Below are 23,349 nucleotides of genomic sequence, written 5' to 3' on the forward strand. Positions count from 1 at the left end.
AATATAGATTGCTAATTAGCACTACAGAGAGGAAAAATATGTATTTTGGATTTTTGGGTTAACTGTCACTTTAATTTAAAGATAAAATGTGTTGAATAAGCTGGTTTCAAAGTGGACAGCAGTATACGTTTAAAATGGCATTACAATCTCAAAAGCTTTCTACTGTGCAAAAGTGTTTGACAATACTTGAGTACCAATTTTGAAATCCCTCACGACTGACGGCACACAGCTCATGAGGTGTTGGGGTGAGGGTGAAGCCCACAGCCGGAGTCAGATCCAGTTCTTCCTCTGGGACTCCAGGTGGAGGAGTGAAATGAAAGCGCTGGAGGAGGGAGGTGAAGAAGAGGAAGAGCTCCATCCTAGCCAGACTTTCTCCCGGACACGCCCTCCGTCCTGTGAGAGAACAAGCTTCAGATAATCTGAAGAACTTGTATTGATATTGAAAATAAGTGTAAACTGAGCTCTCTAACCTGCAGAGAAGGGCATGAAGGCATCTCTCTTGACAAACTTCCCATCCTTGTCCAAGAAATGGGCAGGATTAAAGGTGCATGGGCTCTCCCACTCACTTTCATCCCACAGAACAGATGTCAAAAGAGGAAACACAGGGGTCCCCTTGAAAGAGACATTTATTAATGCTTACAATGTTTTAAAGAAAAACTATGATCTACTATCTTTATACAGCTTTCTAGAATCAAGCATGTAGTCTCATCATGTTTCATTATTCAGAGTGAACTGGAAGACTTGTTTTCATCAGTCAGATTCTTACCTTTCTAATAAAATAGCCCTGAAAAGTCACATCTGCACTGGTGATGTGAGGAATAGAGATGGGAAGGATATTAGCAAATCTCTGTGTCTCATGGATGACAGCGTCAGTGAAGGGCAGGTTCATCCTGTCCTCCGTCTTGACCCGACGGCTCCCAACCACCCTGTTCAGCTCTGCCTGGACCTGGTCTGGAAATTAGAAAATAAATAAAAAGACACAGTGGCTAAAAAACAAAACAGCAGTAAAGCTTTTTTCACCAATTCTAGAAAGACTAACATGAATGCTTTTTACCAAACCCTCACAGAAACAAATCATTTGAGAGAACACACTCCACAATACATTGCAATTGCTATATCACAGAATTTTGAACAAGCTAGAAAAATGCCATTAGTGTAATTGTGTGTAGTCTAAAGCTGGTTGAACATTGCACTTATAGTAATCGGCCAAAACTAAGGAAATTAAGTAATTTCTTATTTATATCTAAAGTACTCTTGATGCATACAGTTTCAATGGGGTTCTTTTTCCAGGTGTTATTCAGTTTGAATGGAGATGATACCATGGACAGAACAATGATCATTTAATCTTTGGTTAGTTGTAGTTTAAAGTTACTGTTTGGAAGTAAAAACTAATTCTCCTGGGTTGCAACAGTCAGGATATGTTAAAGGCAGGGTTAGACATTTTGAGAAACTAGCAAGAGTACCAGTAATAGTCTTTTCCAATGAAAGTAGCTAGCAGTACTAGCTCCAAAAGTTGCTGGATCTAGCAAGACAGTAGCCGAGTTGACAACACTGACAACCCGTCCCTTCAGGTCTTCCTCCAAAGCCAAAGAGCAGTGACAGAAGACATGCACCAGGGGACGCTCCTCGCCCTCAAAGCATGGTTTTCTCCTCACAGGCTTCAATTTTACTCACAGGAACAGAGATGTTCTGCATGGAGTGATGTGAAAGTACTCGCAAAAGTAATTAGCGTGCGCAGCTGTTTGAGTTGCACACGCGTGACCTCTACACACGTGCATGGATCTCATTTGTGCTCGTGGATTTTGACATTGATCTGCCTTCATACCATTGGCCAAAAATTCTAATGAACGTAAACAACAAACATGGCTATTGTTACTCACAGCTGTCAAGCTAGCAGCTTGTGAAAGACTCCAGTGACGAGCAATGAATGCACGAGCAGAATACGTGCAGACAGGCAGGAATTTAAGCAAGTAGAATTAATTGATTGTTCGGGCTTATTAAAATCCTGCGACAGTCACAGATATCAGATTTTTTTTGTCAAAATATTTGATTCATTGATTACTGTCAGGATGTAATGAGCAAATGGTATATCAAAGAGATAACACCGCCCACGGTTGATCAGATATTTTACTGCAAGGTAACTGGATTTTATTAGAATGAACAGAACAAATACAACATGAAAATTGTATTTACCAGTCATAGGCTCCCTATGGCCCCGAAAAATTGGGCTCATTGGAAATCCAAACACTACATGTTTAAATCCAACCCACTGACCTTTGCTGCATGTTGTTCCATGTGTTCTCTTCTTTACTGTCAATCTTTGACAGCATCAAATTAAGGTAAAAAGCCTCAATTAAAAAAGTAATCTAAAAATATATATTTTAACTTTTACTACTATGTTAAGTACCCCAGTTGGGGACTGCATCTGCTTGCAACCGGTCTAAGCATATTACTTACCTTGTATTTGAGGATATTTGGCCATGAGCAACAGACCCCATCTCAGCGTAGTTGCTGTTGTATCAGTACCAGCCGTAAAGAGGTTGCTAACAGTTGCCACAAGGTTCTCCATGTTGTAGAATGACTCAGTAATCCCTAAATCCTTATTAATAGGTGGAAAATTAAATGTGTTAAAACTTAATTTTAAAAGGTGTTCTTGACATTTTTCATCCTCCAGCTATTGGCCGTTTTCATAGAAATATGAAAACCAAATATAGGTGGTGATGTTTTATGAATTGATGTTAATCATCAATTAAGTCATTAAAAAAACAATTTAAACCTTGTAATATGATATCACACCTTTAATACCTCTAGCTTCTGTTTGTGTGCCAGAAACGAGTCCACAAATCCTCTGCACATCTGAGAATTCAACGTTTCTTGTAAACGTCCGATCAGCTGCTTTATTTGTTTTCTGTTTTCAGCAACATTCTTCCTGAGACGCATCCTGTTGCTCACCCATTGAAATATCCAGGGGTAAATATTGTACAACTGTTGTAATTCAATAGAAAAAAACAGTTACATCATGTTATTTAGTATATCAAAAAGGCACAATAAAAGGTCAGTAATCATGACCATGGCCCCATGAGTCTAATTCTCACTATAACCCACTAAAGGTATCTTATAGTTTAATGAAAGACAAAGTGGTACCTGTATTGAAGGAGAGCCTGAAAGTCGAATGTTGTCATTGGCTCGGTCTACCATACGTTTAAACTCTGTATCGCTGTAATCAAATCTGCTGCCATAGACAATTGAACAGATGATGTTGGAAACTGCATAGTTTATTGACTGGGTAGCACTGAAGGGTTTACCTAAAACAAACAAAAATGAATGAGCAAAACAAACAATGTAGAATCCTTATGAAGACAATATACAATACAGGAGAAGAGTTACCTTCATGTCTTTCGAACACGTTGATCAAATACTGAATCTCCTCAATGATTTTCTCCTCTGCTGTTTTTTTGCCCATCCCAAAGTCTCTCAGGTTGCTCAGAGCAAAACGCCTCATTTCTTTCCATGATTCCCCATTGGCAAATAAGATTCCTTTACCTAAAGTGAAATCAAGTACACATGTTTATGTCAAACGTTATTTGAACTTTTTGAAATCAGATTACAAAAGTAATAGACCAACCGATTTATATTTCCATTGCTACAGCCATGGTACTGTAGCGATGGAAATATAAGTCGATTGGTCTATTACTTTTGTCCAGACAGAGATATCTCTACAACTATTGGATGAATTGCCATGAAATCGCTACATTCATCGTCCCCAGAGGATGAATCCCCGAAATCCCTGACTTCTAAAATGATGAAGTACGTTCAGAGGCTTGTCAAAGACTTCATCAACTTCTAACTATGCAAAAAGCCTGTCAGTATCTCAACCATCTCGTATGCATGACGGACTTCAGGCTAATCCTCAAGGTGCTGCTTTGTACACCTGCACCATAAAGACTGTCCTGACAGGCAGAACCACTGCCTGGTTCAGGAATAGCACCAAGAGGGACTACCTGGCCTGAAGACCATCAGATGTCAACTCATACAACCTCAATCACCCCAACTAGAGAATCTTCTCCCTGCTGCCGCTGCCTGAAGGCCAAAAAGAATTAGGAGTTTCTTCCTTGGGGTCAATCATAATCTGAACCAGTGACCAAGGCTGGCTAATGCAATCACCCAGGCTATTGCACTTTGTTGTTTTTGTACACACATTACCAAGGCTAATCACAACAACTATGCCCTTTAACAGTATGAACTCATTTTGCATTCTAAACTAAACAACATTAGCAGAGCAATTGAAACAGCGGCATCCATGGAAGAAGCTTCTAGCTCAAAGCACAACTGTGCCACACGCAGCAGCTATTATGGCTGTAGACTGTGAGCTGTGTGATGTTAACATTGTCATTGGATCAAATGTATGCATCAGCTAGATGAACTTATACTGTAGTGGTTATCACCAAAATCTGCTGCTTTATACTTACTATGTAAACCACTTAAGTCATTGCCTAATGGAGGGACTTGTCTCTCTCCAAACTCCACAGCATAGTTGACCAGTGCCTGCTTCACGGTCTTGTATCCTGCCAGAATTAACACTTTCTGGGGTCCAAAATACACTGTGAACACTGAGCCATAGTTCTTGGAAAGCTATGAAACAAAAATGAAATCAACAGTTATTGGGAACATAAATTGAAGCTTAGCAACAAAGACAGACTTTAAATCATATATAAATAAGAACAAGTTCCTGTTTCACTGTCTGGTGAACAATAATGCCTATAACAAGCTGGAATTTACAGGTGTGTTACTTTATCAAAGGTATTCTTAAAAATCAGAAATAGGTTCGTGGAAATGTAGCACTATTGGAATTTGATCAGGGAATATCAGCTGAACATCCAATGGCCTTACAAATCCTGTTCAATTTAACCACTAAGTAGACGGCAGAGGGTCCTAAGAAAAACGTCTTTCCAAAATGTTTATTGGGTGATTGCACGACTGTGGTTCAAATATGATCTTGGGTCACTTGTATGTTTTTGGACTGGAAAACAAATAAAACAAATAAAAAAAAAATATCACAGGGGGGATACTGTGACACTATTCTAGAGGGGCAAAAGACTAAATACAATTTTAAATCATGTAAATACACTTGGAGGCAAAACTATTCTAAATGTAAATAATACTATTTCTGTCTGAATTATATTGTTTTTATCTGTGTTAAAATATCAAAATGACAGATTATTCCACACTTTTGAACAATACAATATACAGCTACTTTAGCATCACTTACTTACCTCAAACAGCGTGCTGTGGACTGACTTAAGATTCAGCTGCAGCAAATTGCCAAACACAGGCAGTGGTCTGGGTCCTGGAGGCTCCTTTCTCTGATGGTCAACGTTGGGGAAAAATACATACAAGACGAGTAGGATCCCAATAGTGCCCAGTAGAATGGTTGTACTGGGGAACTGTAGAAAAAGGCTTTCCATGGCAGCCAGTAAGCCACACTTTCAACAAAGTCAGAGACAATATTTTTGTGTTTAATGTTGTGTGAGTATTAGAGTGAAGCTTTGTCCTAATTTTACCTGACAGAGTGATATGCACATATATACCCTAAGATTCCTCCCTTACACTTTTATTGTCCTTAAGGTAATGTGTGACGACCCACTCTGCCCTGTCTGTCTGTTACTTTGTTTGTGTGGTATTTTCCCCTGCAGGTATTGGAGGTGGGCGTGGGAGAGGGTCATCAGTAGAGTGGAAACACCTGAGCTCATCATTAACACTGGCAACACATGGGCCCTGTTAAAACCCCTCTTTAGTCTCAGTTGGTCCCTCTCTCCTTACACCCATTTAGTTTTTGGTTGAGATTATGGTTTGTTTCTGCACTATACAACATTGCATACACACTTTCCACTCATGCACTCACCTACACTGCTGAAATGATTGACTTCACACGCCACTGTCAGTTTGAGCTTGCTTTTTATTCTGCCTTTAAGTTATTAAATAACTTGTCATGCCCGTGCGGCCCGGTTTGTGACAAATGTACAACTGTTAAGTTGAATGTATCATAGACTCCAAAGGTTTAACAGAATAAGACTTACTATGTACTATATTTACTCGGGGTGGGAATCACCAGAGGTCCCACGATACAATATTATCACGATACTGCTGTAAATCAATCAATGCAGCAGATCAATTCACCTGATTGGCATGGAATCCTACCTGGTGGCACTGCTGACAAGCATTAAGTATAACTATATAGAAACAGCCAATATTCCCTTTAATGGTCTCTTTTCCTTATAGGTCATATAGAGGCATCAGGATTAAATAGAGACAGTTTCATAACCAATTTAAAGTTTGTCACAGTAACTTTAAAGTTGTACTGCCTTAGTAGAAAGGCAAGGCAAGGCAAGTTTATTTGTATAGCACATTTCAACAACAAGATAATTCAAAGTGCTTCACATAAAACCATTAAAAGCATCAAAACATAAGGCAAAAGATATGTGGAGCAGAAAAACTGAACGCTGCTTCTTCATGTTTAGTTCTGACTCTGGGAACAGAAAGTAGACCGGTCCCAGATGACTAAGGGGTCGGGATGGTTCATCAGGTAGCAGCAGATCAGATCCAAAGGTTTGTTAACAGAATAACACTTACTATGTACTATATTTACCCACAGCTGGCAAGCCTCCTCCTATGAGTCCGGGTGGTGGACCAAAACAGTAATAGCTATTGATATGATTTTTGTTTTCCTTTTGTCCTGTCTCCCTCCCTTTAAATAGCTCCTGCTCCCATCCTCAGTGGTGACTGACAGCACACAGTTCATGAGGGGAAGGGGTGAGGGTGAAGCACACAGCTGGTGTCAGATCCAGTTCGGCTCTCTAACTCCAGGTGGAGAAGTAAAACGAAAGGCAGAAGAAGCACGACTCGTGGGTGTCTGAAAGAGGCATGGACGTGGTACAGGTGAGGCAAAGCTTGACGTCATAAAAACTAGTGAGACGTGCTTATTGAGGATAACTATACAGTTTACTAATTTATGTAGCATGAAGTAAGGATAGCTATAGAGAGGTAAAGTCACATTTCTTTTCTGTACCACCATGGCACCATGGGTAAACAAGTTAGCCAGAACAAATATTGACAGACCAAATCAAAGTTTAAAAGCAGTTTTAATATATTCTTTCCATTTATTTAATCGATAGAAATACTTCTTTGTTTTTTTCATCACAAAATGTGTCCAGTAATTTTTATTAAAAAAATATTTAAAAAAATGATATATAGGTGTACATTATTGTAATTTTAGATGCAAGCTAAATTAGATATCAGCTATATGACGAGGAAGGTCTACATTTATTCATAGTGTGCTAATACATGAGGTGATTTTCAACACCGTCCTGCAATATAAGAAAGTAAACAAATTACAACAAAACCAAGTACAATCATTTGTGAAAATAATCAACAGTGACCTGGAAGCAGGAATATGTAGGTGAATGAAGCATCTCATTGTAAAAAAAAAAAAGTCGTTAGACAATCAAATATAGAAAATAATTATACTGTTTTTATCTATGGTGAAATAGCCATTATAGAAGACAAACCTCAAAATAATGGGTAATTCCAAACTGTTGAACAGCAGTTTGTAAAGTAGTTTTCCATATTATTTAGTTTCCAAATACAGCATTCTGGGGAGTGACTTAAGATTTAGCTGCAGCAAATTACCAAACAGCAGGGTCATTGTCTTGTTGGAAGGTGAACCTTCGGCCCAGTCTGAGGTCCTGAGCACTCTGGAAGAGGTTTTCTTCCAGGATATCTCTGTACTTGGCCGCATTCATCTTTCCTTCAATTGCAACCAGTCGTCCTGTCCCTGCAGCTGAAAAACACCCCCATAGCATGATGCTGCCACCACCATGTTTCACTGTTGGGATGGTATTGGGCAGGTGATGAGCAGTGCCTGGTTTTCTGCACACATAACGCTTAGAATTAACGCCAAAAAGTTCAATCTTCGTCTCATCAGACCAGAGAATCTTATTTCTCATAGTCTGGGAGTCCTTCCTGTGTTTTATGACAAACTCTATGCGGGCTTTCATATGTCTTGCACTGAGGAGAGGCTTCCGTCGGGCCACTCTGCCATAAAGCCCCGACTGGTGGAGGGCTGCAGTGATAGTTGACTTTGTGGAACTTTCTCCCATCTCCCTACTGCATCTCTGGAGCTCAGCCACAGTGATCTTTGGGTTCTTCTTTACCTCTCTCACCAAGGCTCTTCTCCCACGATTGCTCAGTTTGGCTGGACGGCCAGGTCTAGGAAGAGTTCTGGTCGTCCCAAACTTCTTCCATTTAAGGATTATGGAGGCCACTGTGCTCTTAGGAACCTTGAGTGCTGCAGAAATTCTTCTGTAACCTTGGCCAGATCTGTGCCTTGCCACAATTCTGTCTCTGAGCTCCTTGGGCAGTTCCTTCGACCTCATGATTCTCATTTGCTCTGACATGCACTGTGAGCTGTAAGGTCTTATATAGACAGGTGTCTGCCTTTCCTAATCAAGTCCAATCAGTTTATTTAAACACAGCTGGACTCCAATGAAGGAGTAGAACTATCTCAAGGAGGATCAGAAGAAATGGACAGCATGTGAGTTAAATATGAGTGTCACAGCAAAGGGTCGGAATACTTTTGACCATGTGATATTTCAGTTTTTCTTTTTGAATAAATTTGCAAAAATTTCTACATTTTGTTTTTTTCTGTCAAGATGGGGTGCTGAGTGTACATTAATGAGAAATAAAATGAACTTTTTCGATTTTAGCAAATGGCTGCAATGAAACAAAGAGTGAAAAATTTAAAGGGGTCTGAATACTTTCCGTACCCACTGTATATATACACGTATATATATATACACACACACACACACAAGAAGCGTAGTAGTAACAACATCTCTGTGTAGTCAACTGTCAAATCAAATAAAGTACACATCAATTATATTGTAACAATTATTATTCTGTTTTCAAATTTAACTGGATGGATTATAAATACATAGAAATATATAAATAAATGTTCTTCTCATTTCAAGTAAAATAAGAGCCCACTTAAAGGATAACTGACATAACAGAAAGCTTTTGAAAAATGTGACTCTTAAAATAAAGTACTTCATTTTAGAAAAAAAAATATCACTGTTTTGCCCTGCAGCTTCAAATTCAGTTCATTCAGGTGTGAAGTGATGTCAATCAAAAAAGCCACAATATTATATTTTTCTCATCTTCTAACAAGACAAATTTGTGAGCATGGACTTTATTTGTGGTTAAACCACTTGTTTCAGCTCCATTCTCTCTGTTAACATCATTGGTCAGTGAACTAACGTGTTAGGATTCTGATCATATTGGGCTCTTAGGTTTATTTTCTTTGTCTTCATTTCAGATGTGAGTGGGTACGTTTGCTCAAAAGAGTTGTGCTTTGTCTCGTAGTGGCGTTTCACTTTACCGTTTTTAATAATCGTCACGGTGTCTGAACATGAGACACACTGGTGTTAAAACTGTCTGTGGGAAGAATTCACCAATAAAAGTCTGTTAATTATTGGTTAAAGACTCTGGTCTCTTTGACCACTTTCCTCTCTTTGGAGAACTTCATGTAAAATAACTTATCTGACTCACGTAATTATTCACCTGCCCTTCGTTCTGTTTCCTCGTCTCAGCCCTGGGCCGTGTGTGTAAATTACTCACTCGAGTCAGGAAACTAGTCAGAATACCCATATTTGATTGACTGAGCTGCATCACGTGATGTAATTTACAATGCATGTAATTGGTCGGTTGTTTCCTGGACCACTGACCGAGTGCCGAAAAGGCTGGAAAAGCTGTGTCGGTTAAAATATAGGTGCTTCATCAAAGTTTAATAATTCTCAATTATCTATCGGTTTTAGGTCCAGGGTCCGGATACAACGGCGTCTGGGTCCGGATCCGGACCGCAGTCCGCCTATTAGTGAGCCCAAAATCTATGCCTTACAAAGCATTGATAAACAACAATGAATGGCCAACACTGCCTCAAAACACAGTTTTTCAACAGAAAAGGCAAATAGATACAACACAAAGTGATCAAGAACATATCAATATTTATTTAGGCCATAATACAACTTTACCATTCCTCTATAGTGATTCACAGTTGGAATTAAGTTAAATGCAGTGCAAGGTGTTGCTGTGAGGTCTTACAGCTGACAAATAATGTCCAAAGATGGCTGCTATAATAACATAAAGATGTGATAAATCAATAACAATATCTGCCCTATGGTGACAGTGTTTCAACACTTTGATGTTTTGGTTAATCAAAAATATGATGTAGCTTTTCTAGCAGTTTGATTGGTGCAGCTGTAAATTAGCCTATTGTGCCCAGAGTAGTCAATTCACAGGTTAAAGAAATGTTCTCTCATTTTCTTACTGAGACACCAACCTTGCTTCAGCACTTAAGTTAAAGATCAAATGTGTTGAATAAGATGGTTTCAAAGTAGATAGCAGTGTTTCTTTTTCAGTGGCATTACAATCTCAAAAGCTTTCTACTGTGCAAAAGTGTTTAACAATACTTGAGTACTAATTTTGAAATCCCTCACGACTGACAGCACACAGCTCATGAGGTGTCGGGTTGAGGGTGAAGCCCACAGCCGGAGTCAGATCCAGTTCTTCCTCTGGGACTCCAGGTGGAGAAGTGAAACGAAAGCTCTGGAGGAGGAAGGTGAAGAAGAGGAAGAGCTCCATCCTAGCCAGGCTTTCTCCCGGACACGCCCTCCGTCCTGTGAGAGAACAAGCTTCAGATAATCTGAAAACTTTGATTGGTATTGAAAAGAAGTATTAGCTGAGCTCTCTAACCTGCAGAGAAGGGCATGAAGGCATCTCTCTTGACAAACTTCCCATCCTTGTCCAAGAAATGGGCAGGATTAAAGGTGCATGGGCTCTCCCACTCACTTTCATCCCACAGAACAGATGTCAAAAGAGGAAACACAGGGGTCCCCTTGAAAGAGACATTTATTAATGCTTACAATGTTTTAAAGAAAAACTATGATCTACTATCTTTATACAGCTTTCCAAAATCAAGCATGCAGTCTCATCATGTTTCATTATTCAGAGTGAACTGGAAGACTTGTTTTCATCAGTCAGATTCTTACCTTTCTAATAAAATAGCCCTGAAAAGTCACATCTGCGCTGGTGATGTGAGGAATAGAGGTGGGAAGGATATTAGCAAATCTCTGTGTCTCATGGATGACAGCGTCAGTGAAGGGCAGGTTCATCCTGTCCTCCGTCTTGACCCGACGGCTCCCAACCACCCTGCTCAGCTCTGCCTGGACCTGGTCTGGAAATTAGAAAATAAATAAAAGACACAGCGGCTAAAAAACAAAGCAGCAGTAAAGCAAGCTAGAAAAAAAAATCCTTCTCAATGCCATTAGTGTAATTGTGTGTAGTCTAAAGCTGGTTGAACATTGCACTTATAGTAATAGGTCAAAAATAAGGAAATTAAGTAATTTCTTATTTATATCTAAAGTACTCTTGGTGCATACAGTTTCAATGGAGTTCTTTTTCCAGGTGTTATTAAGTTTAAATGGGGATGATACCATGGACAGAACAAATTAAACCGGTCATTTAATCTTTGGTTAGTTGTAGTTTAAAGTTACTGTTTGGGAGTAAAAAAACAATTCTCCTGGGTTGCAGCAGTCAGGATATGTTAAAGGCAGGGTTGGTAATCTTGAGAAACTAGCAAGAGTACCACTAATAGTCTTTTCCAATGAAAGTAGCTAGCAGTACTAGCTCCAAAAGTTGCTGAATCTAGCAAGACAGCAGCCGAGTTGACAACACTGACAGCCCGTCCCTTCGGGCCTTCCTCCAAAGCCAAAGAGCAGTGACAGAAGTCATGCACCAGGCAGGGACGTGCGGTCAGGGGAGGTAGAGCCTCACCTGTCATCATGACAAGTACAAAACAAATAATGTTAAAATAAATATTAATATTTCTCTACTGATCTGTGCTATAAATGTAATTTCTGTATGATTCCAATCATTTCAAGCATTTTTATAATCAAAATCGCTGAATTAGCGCATGTCCTGTTCAAACAGAGGAGACACGTGAGGTGAGGCAGCGAAGAGCTGTGCCTCACCTCAGATTGCGCAATCCCTCACAAACTGGGTTGAGCGCGTGCCTTTTGCTTTCTCATCGTTTGTCACCACTGTAATATTTGTAGACACTTTTATTATATGCCCTTTCTTTCCATAGAATAGGTAATGTATTTCACGTCTGTGTAGAACATATTTAGTGTTGCTGATCTGACATTAAACCGCAGTGAAAAAGCGCAGAGGGGAGGCAAACACTACTCTGCCTCAAAGAAGAGGGCGAGCGAGAGCCCACGGGTCGGGTTTATGCTTGTTCTGTCGTTGCTCTTCTTCTACACTTCTCTTCTTCTTTTTATATTTTGCTTTGACCACAAAAATGTAAGATTATACATCCAAGCTTAAAAATGTCTAAAAAAAACAAACAAGAAAATATGAACAAATCAACAGCAATTCAATGTTGGACAGGTAAAGTAACCTTTTATGCGTTTGTGTTCTCTTTATACATCCGTGGTTGTTACACAGATTATCGCGGAATCTCACGATTTTCACGGGTGGTGCCCGCGAGCGCTCCGCTTCTGAAACGCTCCCGGTGGGGCAGGTCGGTGGGGCAGATCACGGCGCACACGCTCCCGGTGGAATCAAATATGTACTTTACCTATGTGTGTGTAAATAATGCTGATATGAAAAACAACCAGTAGTCAATGTGCAAGCTGCCAATTGAATGGTGATTTAAGCTTCTCTATTGGGTTCATATTTTTGTAAATCTGACTTATGTAGTGTCAGTGCCTCACCAGCCACGAACCTCACCGCACGTCACTGGCAGCAGGAGACGCTCCTCGCCCTCAAAGCATGGTTTTCTCCTCACAGGCTTCAATTTTGCTCACAGAGATGTTCTGCGTGAAGTGACGTGAAAACGCTCAAAAAAAATGATTAGCGTCCGTGACAGTTTGAGTTGCACACGTGTGACCTCTACACGCGCGCGGATCTCATTTGTGCTTGTGGTTTTTGACATTGATCTGCCTTCATACCATTGGCCACAAATCATAATGAACGTAAACAACAAACATGGCTATCATTACTCACAGCTGTCAAGCTAGCAGATTGTGAAAGACTCCAGTGACGAGCAATGAATGCACGAGCAGAATACGCGCAGACAGGCAGGAATTTAAGCAAGTAGAATTAATTGATTGTTCGGGCTTATTACAGTCACAGATATCAGATTTTTTTTGTCAGAGCATTTGATTCATTGATTACTGTCAGGATGTAATGAGCAAAATGGTGTATCAAAGAGATAACACCGCCCACGGTTGATCAGATCTTTTACTGCAAGGTAACTGGATTTTATTAGAATGAACAGAACAAATACAACATGAAAATTGTACTTACTTTACTAGTCATAGGCTCCCTATGGCCCCGAAAAATTGGGCTCATTGGAAATCCAAACACTACATGTTTAAATCCAACCCACTGACCTTTGCTGCATGTTGTTCCATGTGTTCTCTTCTTTACTGTCAATCTTTGACAGCATCAAATTAAGGTAAAAAGCCTCAATTAAAAAAGTAATCTAAAAATATATATTTTAACTTTTACTACTATGTTAAATACCCCAGTTGGGGACTGCATCTGCTTGCAACCGGTCTAAGCATATTACTTACCTTGTATTTGAGGATATTTGGCCATGAGCAACAGACCCCATCTCAGCGTAGTTGCTGTCGTATCAGTACCAGCCGCAAAGAGGTTGCCAACAGTTGCCACAAGGTTCTCCATGTTGTAGAATGACTCAGTATTCCCTAAATTCTTATTAATAGGTGGAAAATTAAATGTGTTAAAACTTAATTTTAAAAGGTGTTCTTGACATTTTTCATCCTCCAGCTATTGACCGTTTTCATAGAAATATGAAAACCAAATATAGGTGGTGATGTTTTATGAATTGATGTTAATCATCAATTAAGTCATTACTAAAAAACAATTTAAACCTTGTATTATGATATTACACTTTTAATACCTCTAGCTTCTGTTTGTGTGCCAGAAACGAGTCCACAAATCCTCTGCACATCTGAACATTCAACGTTTCTTGTAAACGTCCGATCAGCTGCTTTATTTGTTTTCTGTTTTCAGCAACATTCTTCCTGAGACGCATCCTGTTGCTCACCCATTGAAATATCCAGGGGTAGAGGTTGTACAACTGTTGTAATTGAATAGAAAAAGACCACATTATTAATATATCAAAAAGGCACAATAAAAGGTCAGTAATCATGACCATGGCCCCATGAGTCTGTAATTCTCACTATAACCCACTAAAGGTATCTTATAGTTTATTTAATGAAAGACAAAGTGGTACCTGTATTGAAGGAGTGCCTGAAAGTCGAATGTTGTCATTGGCTCGGTCTACCATACGTTTAAACTCTGTATCGCTGTAATCAAATCTGCTGCCATAGACAATTGAACAGATGATGTTGGAAACTGCATAGTTTATTGACTGGGTAGCACTGAAGGGTTTACCTAAAAAACAAAAATGAATGAGCAAAACAAACAATATAGAATCCTTATGAAGACAATATACAATACAGGAGAAGAGTTACCTTCATGTCTTTCGAAAACTTCTTTCAGATACTGAATCTCCTCAATGATTTTCTCCTCTGCCGCTTTTTTGCCCATCCCAAAGTCTCTCAGGTTGCTCAGAGCAAAACGCCTCATTTCTTTCCATGATTCCCCATTGGCAAATATGATTCCTGTACCTGAAGTGAAATCAAGTACACATGTTTGTCAAATGTTATTTGGAGTGTTTGAAATCAGATTACAATAATTTCAGAAAAATGCCTTATGGTGATCTCTGCAGCCTGTCCACAGCTCTAGGGAAAAAGCTGTTTCGCAATCTGTTTGTGCGTGTGCTTGGGGTTCTCAGTCTGCCTGAGGGGAGGATGGAGAAGAGGTGGTGTCCAGGGAGTGAGGGATCCTGCATTATGTTAATGGCCCGTGTGAGAAGACAGCCTGAGTGGATGTCGCTCAGGTTTGGTAGGGGTGGAGCCAATGATCCTCTCAGTCGTCTTGACAACCCGCTGCAGGTCTTTTTTTTTTTCAAGGTGCAGTGTGGCTGGAGTACCACAGAGTGCAGCAGTATGTCAGTATGCTTTCAATGGTGCTGCGGTAGAAGTTGACCATGATTTTCTGAGGTAGCCTGTTGCGTTTCAGGGTCCTCGGAAAGAACAACCTCTGCTGGGCTTTTTTGATGATGTGGGCAGTGTTCAGGCTCCAGGTCAGGTCCTCAGCTATGTGCATCCCCAGAAACTTAAAACTTTGGTTTTCCTGAAGTCAATTATTTCTTTTGTTTTCTTTGTATTGAGAATGAGGTCGTTGTCCTTGCACCAGGCAGACAAGGTCTGGGCCTCTTCCCTGTAGGTTATTTTGTTATTGCTTCATAATTGTTTATCATAATTAAATAAACATCAAAAACACCATAAAAAAGGACATCAGATGCCGTTTGACAAAGTGCAGAGTTCAGACCATGCGATCAAAGCTTGTTAAGCAGTTCAATGCTGCGTGGGACGAAGCATGGGCATCCTGGGCATCACATACCTGCTCCCTAAAGACAAAAGTGCACATTCAGGCCTTGGAGCGTACATTGGATCTGCTGTGATATTGTGAGCAAAATTCATGGTGCACTGGTCCATCATGCAAGCATTACTGCACACTGGTTTCCCTGTTATTTTATCACCCAGTTTAACAACCCTGTCCAGTCTGTTCTTGTTTTATACAGACAGCACTTGCTAGCGCCATGGCTGTAGCGATGGAAATATAAGTCGATTGGTCTATTACTTTTGTCCAGACATATCTCTACAACTATTGGATGAATTGCCATGAAATTTGGTACATTCATCGTCCCCAGAGGATGAATCCCCAAAATGCCTGACTTCTGTGATGATGAATTGCTTTCAGAGGCTTGTCAAAGACTTCAACTTCTAACTATGCAAAAAGCCTGTTAGTGTCTCAACCACGTCACATGCTTGATGGACTTCAAGCTAATCCTCAAGGTGCTGCTTTCTATACCTGCACCATGAAGACAGTCCTCACAAGCAGAACCACTGCCTGGTTCAGGAATAGCACCAAGAGGGACTACCTGGCCTGAAGACCATCAGATGTCAACTCATACAACCTCAATCACCCCAACAAGAGAATGTTCTCCCTGCTGCCGCTGCCTGAAAACCAAAATTAGGAGTTTCTTCCTTGGGGTCAATCATAATCTGAACCAGTGACCAAGGCTGGCTAATGCAATCACCCAGGCTATCACGCTTTGTTGTTTTTGTACACACATTACCAAGGCTGATCACAACTATGCCCTTAAACAGTATGAACTCATTTTGTATTGTAAACTACACATTTGCATTGCGGAGCAATTGAAACAGCGGCATCCATGGAAGAAGCTTCTAGCTCAAAGCACAACTGTGCCACACACAGCAGCTATTATGGCTGTAGACTGAGCTGTGTGATGTTAACATTGTCATTGGATCAAATGTATGCATCACCTAGATCAGTGGTTCTCAACTGATCTGGCTGCGGGACCCACCATCACCCCTTAATGGCAAGCCATGACCCAAATTTTCAACTTCTCAAATTGATTTAATGAAAAGATGGTGCAGTTTGAACCTGAGCTGAACATTTCCTCTACAGTTGTAGTGGTAGGGAGCTCTCTTGTGCAGAGAAAATGTTCCCGCCAGTCCCCGTCCCACGTAAACAAGTAAAACTGCTTTGTTTGTTACGTCTGTAGATTCGTCCATTTGTAATGCAAAATGACCACTTGCCTTAATTCGAGCTGTAGTCTGTTTTTGATGTCATCCGACATGTCTTCAATTCACCTACTTATAGTGTAATTTGACAGAGGTATAGTTTCCAGTTTATCCGCTGCAGATTGATCCAACACGTCCATGGCTGCAGGTAAGTAAGACACTTTTGTGATGTCCTCAGGTCTTGAAGGCATCTTTGAAAGTACTCAACAGGTTTATCTTTGAGAGAAGGGTGTTTTGTTTCCAAATGCCACTTCAGTTTTGACGGCTTCATGCTTTCTTGTGCCAGAACCTCGCTGCACAAAACACACTGAGGTTTTTGCCCTTTGGTCCTCAATGTAAGAAAATCCCTATCTCATGTAATCGGTGTTGTATTGCGTTTCGCTCAATTAGCATATGAAAACAAACTTTGTGGGTGTTCTTCTATACTGTGAAATGGGTGTCTATTAGCATTACAAGGCATTAACGCCAAATACTGTTAAGAAGTGTGAATAACTCCGCTGCATAAAAAAAATCCCCATCAAAATAAAAGCACAGGATTTTTTATTTTATTTTCCAGGCAAAGGCCCGCGACCCACTGAAAACGAGTCCGCAACCAACTTCTTGGTCGTGACCCACCAGTTGAGAATCACTGACCTAGATGAACTTATACTGTAGTGGTTATCACAACAATCCACTGCTATATACTTACTATGTGAACCACTTATGTCATTGCCAAATGGAGGGACTTGTCTCTCTCCAAACTCCATAGCATAGTTGACCAGTGCCTGCTTCACGGTGTTGTATCCTGCCAGAATTACCACTTCTTGGGGTCCAAAATACACTCTGAACACGGATCCATAGTTCTTGGAAAGCTATGGAAGAGAAAAAAAAAAAAAAGAAAAAAAGCAGTGATCATTACAACTTTTGAAAACAATAAAAATAAAAAAAGGATATTGTCTGGTTATTAAGTTTTGCAGCCTTTGTAGTATTGAAATCATCACAACATCACTCTTAATTCCAAACAGACATAGTAGAAAGGAACGCATCACTAGATCATTTTCACATACACTTATTCCAATACTTCCTTTAAAATAACTGCTGTGGACAGATACCAATAAAAAACGGGTGCAAACAGGCACCTGTATAGCCGTTAATGTGTTGTTCTCTTGTTTCCGTTTTTATTTTTTATTGTAATTGAGATTCCTTCATGTGCTGCAGAACAGGAACATGCTGTAAACCACTTTCAACTGAGTCAAGACAGTTTACCGGTTAGATATTTATTATTTTCTTTTAATTTTGTCCTGTATAATGATGATAATAAGCTGCAGTAAAGTGGCGGAAACATCTTGTATCCTACAGTATAGCCTTGGCCCAAGTTTTTGAGAATGACACAATTATTCGTTTTCACAAAGTTTGCTGCTTCAGTGTTTTTTTTTTGTCCAAGATTACTATGGTATACTGAAGTATAATTACAAGCATTTCATAAGTGTCAAAGGCTTTTATTGACAATTATATTAAGTTTATGCAAAGAGTCAATATTTGCAGTGTTGACCCTTCTTTTTCAAGACTTCTGCAATTCACCCTGGCATGCTGTCAATTAACTTCTGAGCCACATCCTGACTGATGGCAGCCCATTCTGGCATAATCAATGCTTGTCGGTCCGAATTTGTGGGTTTTTCCTTTGTCCACCCGCCTTTTGAGGGTTGACCACAAGTTCTCAATGAGATTAAGGTCTGGGGAGTTTCCTGGCCATGGACCCAAAACTTCGATGTTTTGTTCCCTGAGCCACTTAGTTATCACGTTTGCCTTATGGCAAGGTGCTCCATCATGCTGGAAAAGGCATTGTTCATCACCAAACTGTTCTTGGATGGTTGGGAGTAGTTGCTCCCGGAGGATGTTTTGGTACCATTCTTTATTCATGGCTGTGTTCTTAGGTAAAATTGTGAGTGAGCACACTCCCTTGGCTGAGAAGCAACCCCACACATGAATGGTCTCAGGATGCTTTACTGTTGGCATGACACAGGACTGATGGTAGTGCTCACCTTTTCTTCTCCGGACAAGATTTTTTCCGGCTGCCCCAATCACTGGAAAGGGGATTCAGCAGAGAAAATGACTTTACCCCAAGTCCTCAGCAGTCCTATCCCTGTACCTTTTGCAGAATGTCAGTCTGTCTCTGATGTTTTGCCTGAAGAGAAGTGGCTTCTTTGCTGACCTTCTTGACACCAGGCCATCCTCCAAAAGCCTTCGCCTAACTGCGTGCAGATGCACTCACACCTGCCTGCTGCCATTCTGAGCAAGCTCTGCACTGGTGGTGCCCCGATCCCGCAGCTGAATGAACTTCAGGAGATGGTCCTGGCGCTTGCTGGTTTTTCTTGAGCACCTTGAAGCCTTCTTCACAACAATTGAACCTCTCTCTTTGAAGTTCTCGATGATCCGAGGGACTTTGCAATTAATTGCAATTCATCTGATCACTCTTCATAACGTTCTGGAGTCTATCCAAATTGCCATCATAAAAGCTGAGGCAGCAGACTTTGTGAAAATGTATATTTGTGTCATCCTCAAAACTTTTGGCCAGTAGTGTACAGCTATCCATCTCATTAAATCAAACATCCAATGTTTGATAGAATACATAACGATACAAAAGTTTGTAATTGCCTGCCACAAAAGATTGATCCAGTACAATCAAATGGCTGAGAGGACCACTCTATATTTTGAATGGTCTTTCATGCTTTTAGGTAGGGATGCACCGATCTAACTTTTTCAGTCCCGATACCAATAGTGATACCTGCGCTTTGGTTATTGGCCGATACCGAGTACTGATCCGATACTAGTGTTTATTTGATAAGCTGTATGCCTCACTTATGTGTAAGGCAACATCAGGCTTGATTTAAAAAGGTAGCTTTTTTTACCTTTGTAAAACTAAATATCACAAATAAATACATAGAATTATGTTATGTAAGAATTATTTAATAAAATAACGGTATCCGATACCCGATCAGTCAATTGTCACCTATATCTGGTCCAGTATCGGACCAATATCAGTGCATTGCTACTATTAGATGGATGAAAGTCCTATTTACAAATCTTATGATAAATCAACAGTTACTGGTCAAAAAATCTGCTTTAATCAGATTCATATAGGAATGTCTGTCTGAATTCTACTGTTGTTATTTATGTTGAAATGGTATCAAAATAACAGGTGATTCCACACTCTGAACAGCAGTGTATATACAATATACAAGTTTGACTCAGTAACTTTAAAGTTTTACTGCCTTAGTAGTAATGAGATCATCACAACTTTACTCCAATTCCATACAGATGAACAAAGCTGCAGTAATGTGGCCAAAACACCTCATAACCCATAGTTATCCATATAATCCTTTTCTCCTGAAAAGTGATAATATCATATCCAATTTTGTATACATTACTGTTCAGAAGTTTGGAATTAACTTCCACAAAAGCTTAATCTGCTACAGTCAGATGGCTGAGAAGACGACTATATTTTTTTTAATGGCCTTAAGGTTTTAGAAGATCCTCTTTACAAATAGATGCAACTTTGTATCAAGGGTTTTGCAAAAACAAGTCATGTTTGTGAAGCCTACATGGAGAACAAAACGCTGTACAATGGTTCAATCAGCCAACGGAAAGTTCAGAAAGAGACAAAGATACCTCTAAGAATTAGGAATAAGAAATACAAATGAAATCAACAGTTATTGGTAACATAAATTAAAACTTAGCAACAAAGACAGACTTTAAAATCATATATAAATAGGAACAATTTCCTGTTTCACTGTCTAGTGCAGAATAATGCCTATAACAAGCTGACATTTACAGGTGTGCTACTTTATCAAAGGGATTCTTAAAAAAAAAAAAGAAAAAAAAAGAAAAAAAAATCAGAAATAGGTTCGTGAAAATATATTGGGATTTGAGCAGGGAATATCAGCTGAACATCCAATGGCCTTACAAATCCTGTTCAATCTAACCACCAAGTAGACGGCAGAGGGCCCTAAGAAAAACGTCTTTCCAAAATGTTTATTGGGTGATTGCACGACTGTGGTTCAAATATGATCTTGGGTCACTTGTACATTTTTGGACTGGAAAACAAATAAAACAAATAAAAATAAAAATCACAGGGGGATACTGTGACACTATTCTAGAGGGGCAAAAGACTAAATACAATTTTAAATCATGTATATACACTTGGAGGCAAAACTATTCTAAATGTAAATAATACTATTTCTGTCTGAATTATATTGATTTTATCTATGTTAAAATACCAAAATAAATTATTCCACACTTTTGAACAATACAGTATACAGCTACTTTAGCATCACTTACTTACCTCAAACAGCGTGCTGTGGACTGACTTAAGATTCAGCTGCAGCAAATTGCCAAACACAGGCAGTGGTCTGGGTCCTGGAGGCTCCTTTCTCTGATGGTCAACGTTGGGGAAAAATACATACAAGACGAGTAGGATCCCAACAGTGCCCAGTAGAATGGTTGTACTGGGGAACTGTAGAAAAAGGCTTTCCATGGCAGCCAGTAAGCCACACTTTCAACAAAGTCAGAGACAATATTTTTGTGTTTAATGTTGTGTGAGTATTAGAGTGAAGCTTTGTCCTAATTTTACCTGACAGAGTGATATGCACATATATACCCTAAGATTCCTCCCTTACACTTTTATTGTCCTTAAGGTAATGTGTGACGACCCACTCTGCCCTGTCTGTCTGTTACTTTGTTTGTGTGGTATTTTCCCCTGCAGGTATTGGAGGTGGGCGTGGGAGAGGGTCATCAGTAGAGTGGAAACACCTGAGCTCATCATTAACACTGGCAACTATGTACTATATTTACTCGGGGTGGGAATCACCAGAGGTCCCACGATACAATATTATCACGATACTGCTGTAAATCAATGCAATAGAAGCGTCTTAATTTGCTCCGCTGGTTTTAATGGATCATCATGTGTCTCCCTCTTCATGCATTTCCCAGAGCTCCCGTATAACCCCCAGTAGATGCGCAACCGTATATGACATCTCCCCCTCTTTTAAGTGTTATGTCAATAACATCATAGGGACACTTTAACTGAAAATGGCTATTCAGACAGCACATAGCATAAACCAAGATTAACTCAAATGGAGACATTTCAACATACACCGGTCTCTTTCCAATCAAGCAACAAATAAACATCAACATTATCACATCAATGTCAGTACAACTTTTTCTCTTCTCCCCCCAAAGGCCATATGATCTGCACTTGTCTACAGGTCAAGCCTGTCGACTTGCTTGCACACCTATCCAGATCTGGTCAGTCTGACCGGGTAGAGGGGTTGTGGGTGTAGCCACACTCTGACTGACAGGAACAGTCTCTAACATGGTGGCTCCGTCAGAGTGTGTGTCTGTCCCTGTGATCTCCCCGTGCACTGCTGGGATGGGCTGGGGAACCGGCACAGGTTGATGGTGACGCCGGCATATTTCTTGGAAAGCTATGAAACAACTAAACAGACGCCATTGTGATCCTTACAACTTAAAAAAAGCCAGAATATTATGGTAATATTTAAAGCTACTACAAGGAAATTTGATCATGTGTTGACTTTGGCGGCCCCTGTGAACAAAAGTTGGGACTGGAGGATCAGCGAGCAAAGCTCTGCTCCTGGCAGATGGAGGAGATGCTGCTGCTGGGAACAGAGCTATCCTTTCGCCGGAGCTTCCGACTGCAGGGCGCTGGAGTCTGACTTGAAGGAGTTTCTGGTGAACCTGCATGATTTCACCTGATTGGCATGGAATCCTACCTGGTGGCACTGCTGACAAGCATTAAGTATAACTATATAGAAACAGCCAACCTTCCCTTTAATGATCTCTTTTCCTTATAGGTCATATAGAGGCATCAGGATTAAATAGAGACAGTTTCATAACCAATTTAAAGTTTGTCACAGTAACTTTAAAGTTGTACTGCCTTAGTAGAAAGGCAAGGCAAAGCAAGTTTATTTGTATAGCACATTTCAACAACAAGATAATTCAAAGTGCTTCACATAAAACCATTAAAAGCATCAAAACATAAGGCAAAAGATATGTGGAGCAGAAAAACTGAACGCTGCTTCTTCATGTTTAGTTCTGACTCTGGGAACAGAAAGTAGACCGGTCCCAGATGACTAAGGGGTCGGGATGGTTCATCAGGTAGCAGCAGATCAGATCCAAAGGTTTGTTAACAGAATAACACTTACTATGTACTATATTTACCCACAGCTGGCAAGCCTCCTCCTATGAGTCCGGGTGGTGGACCAAAACAGTAATAGCTATTGATATGATTTTTGTTTTCCTTTTGTCCTGTCTCCCTCCCTTTAAATAGCTCCTGCTCCCATCCTCATTGGTGACTGACAGCACACAGTTCATGAGGGGAAGGGGTGAGGGTGAAGCACACAGCTGGTGTCAGATCCAGTTCGGCTCTCTAACTCCAGGTGGAGAAGTAAAACGAAAGGCAGAAGAAGCACGACTCGTGGGTGTCTGAAAGAGGCATGGACGTGGTACAGGTGAGGCAAAGCTTGACGTCATA

At 40.2% G+C, this 23,349-nt stretch overlaps 2 protein-coding genes across 5 annotated transcripts; both read right to left on the reverse strand.

Annotated features, from left to right (window-relative positions):
- Positions 1-7: 7 nt before the first annotated feature.
- LOC137878666 (cytochrome P450 2K1-like) lies at positions 8-21,458 on the reverse strand. The gene is made up of 14 exons (XM_068719051.1): positions 21,142-21,458; positions 17,509-17,671; positions 14,619-14,774; positions 14,378-14,538; positions 14,042-14,221; positions 5,274-5,444; positions 4,470-4,632; positions 3,388-3,543; positions 3,145-3,305; positions 2,806-2,985; positions 2,458-2,599; positions 767-951; positions 471-612; positions 8-393 (listed from the first exon to the last, which is right to left on the reverse strand). The coding sequence occupies exons 1-14, from the start codon at positions 21,331-21,333 to the stop codon at positions 149-151; spliced, it is 2,397 nt and encodes a 798-aa protein (XP_068575152.1). The 5' UTR covers positions 21,334-21,458; the 3' UTR covers positions 8-148.
- Positions 10,042-13,655, reverse strand: LOC137878663 (cytochrome P450 2K1-like). 4 transcript variants are annotated; one of them, XM_068719047.1, is made up of 4 exons: positions 12,844-13,655; positions 11,103-11,287; positions 10,807-10,948; positions 10,042-10,730 (listed from the first exon to the last, which is right to left on the reverse strand). In XM_068719047.1, exons 2-4 carry the CDS (start codon positions 11,223-11,225, stop codon positions 10,531-10,533), a joined length of 465 nt encoding a protein of 154 aa, XP_068575148.1. In that variant the 5' UTR covers positions 11,226-11,287; positions 12,844-13,655; the 3' UTR covers positions 10,042-10,530. The 4 variants fall into 4 exon arrangements, with proteins under 4 accessions (XP_068575148.1, XP_068575147.1, XP_068575146.1 ...); XM_068719046.1 differs by having other exon boundaries at positions 12,839-13,655; XM_068719045.1 differs by having other exon boundaries at positions 12,828-13,655.
- Positions 21,459-23,349: the final 1,891 nt, after the last annotated feature.

This window comes from Cebidichthys violaceus, unplaced genomic scaffold, assembly GCF_023349555.1.
Source record: "Cebidichthys violaceus isolate CVI_PGR_0920_01 unplaced genomic scaffold, fCebVio1.0.p SCAF_23, whole genome shotgun sequence".
In the NCBI taxonomy this organism is placed as follows: domain Eukaryota; kingdom Metazoa; phylum Chordata; class Actinopteri; order Perciformes; family Stichaeidae; genus Cebidichthys; species Cebidichthys violaceus.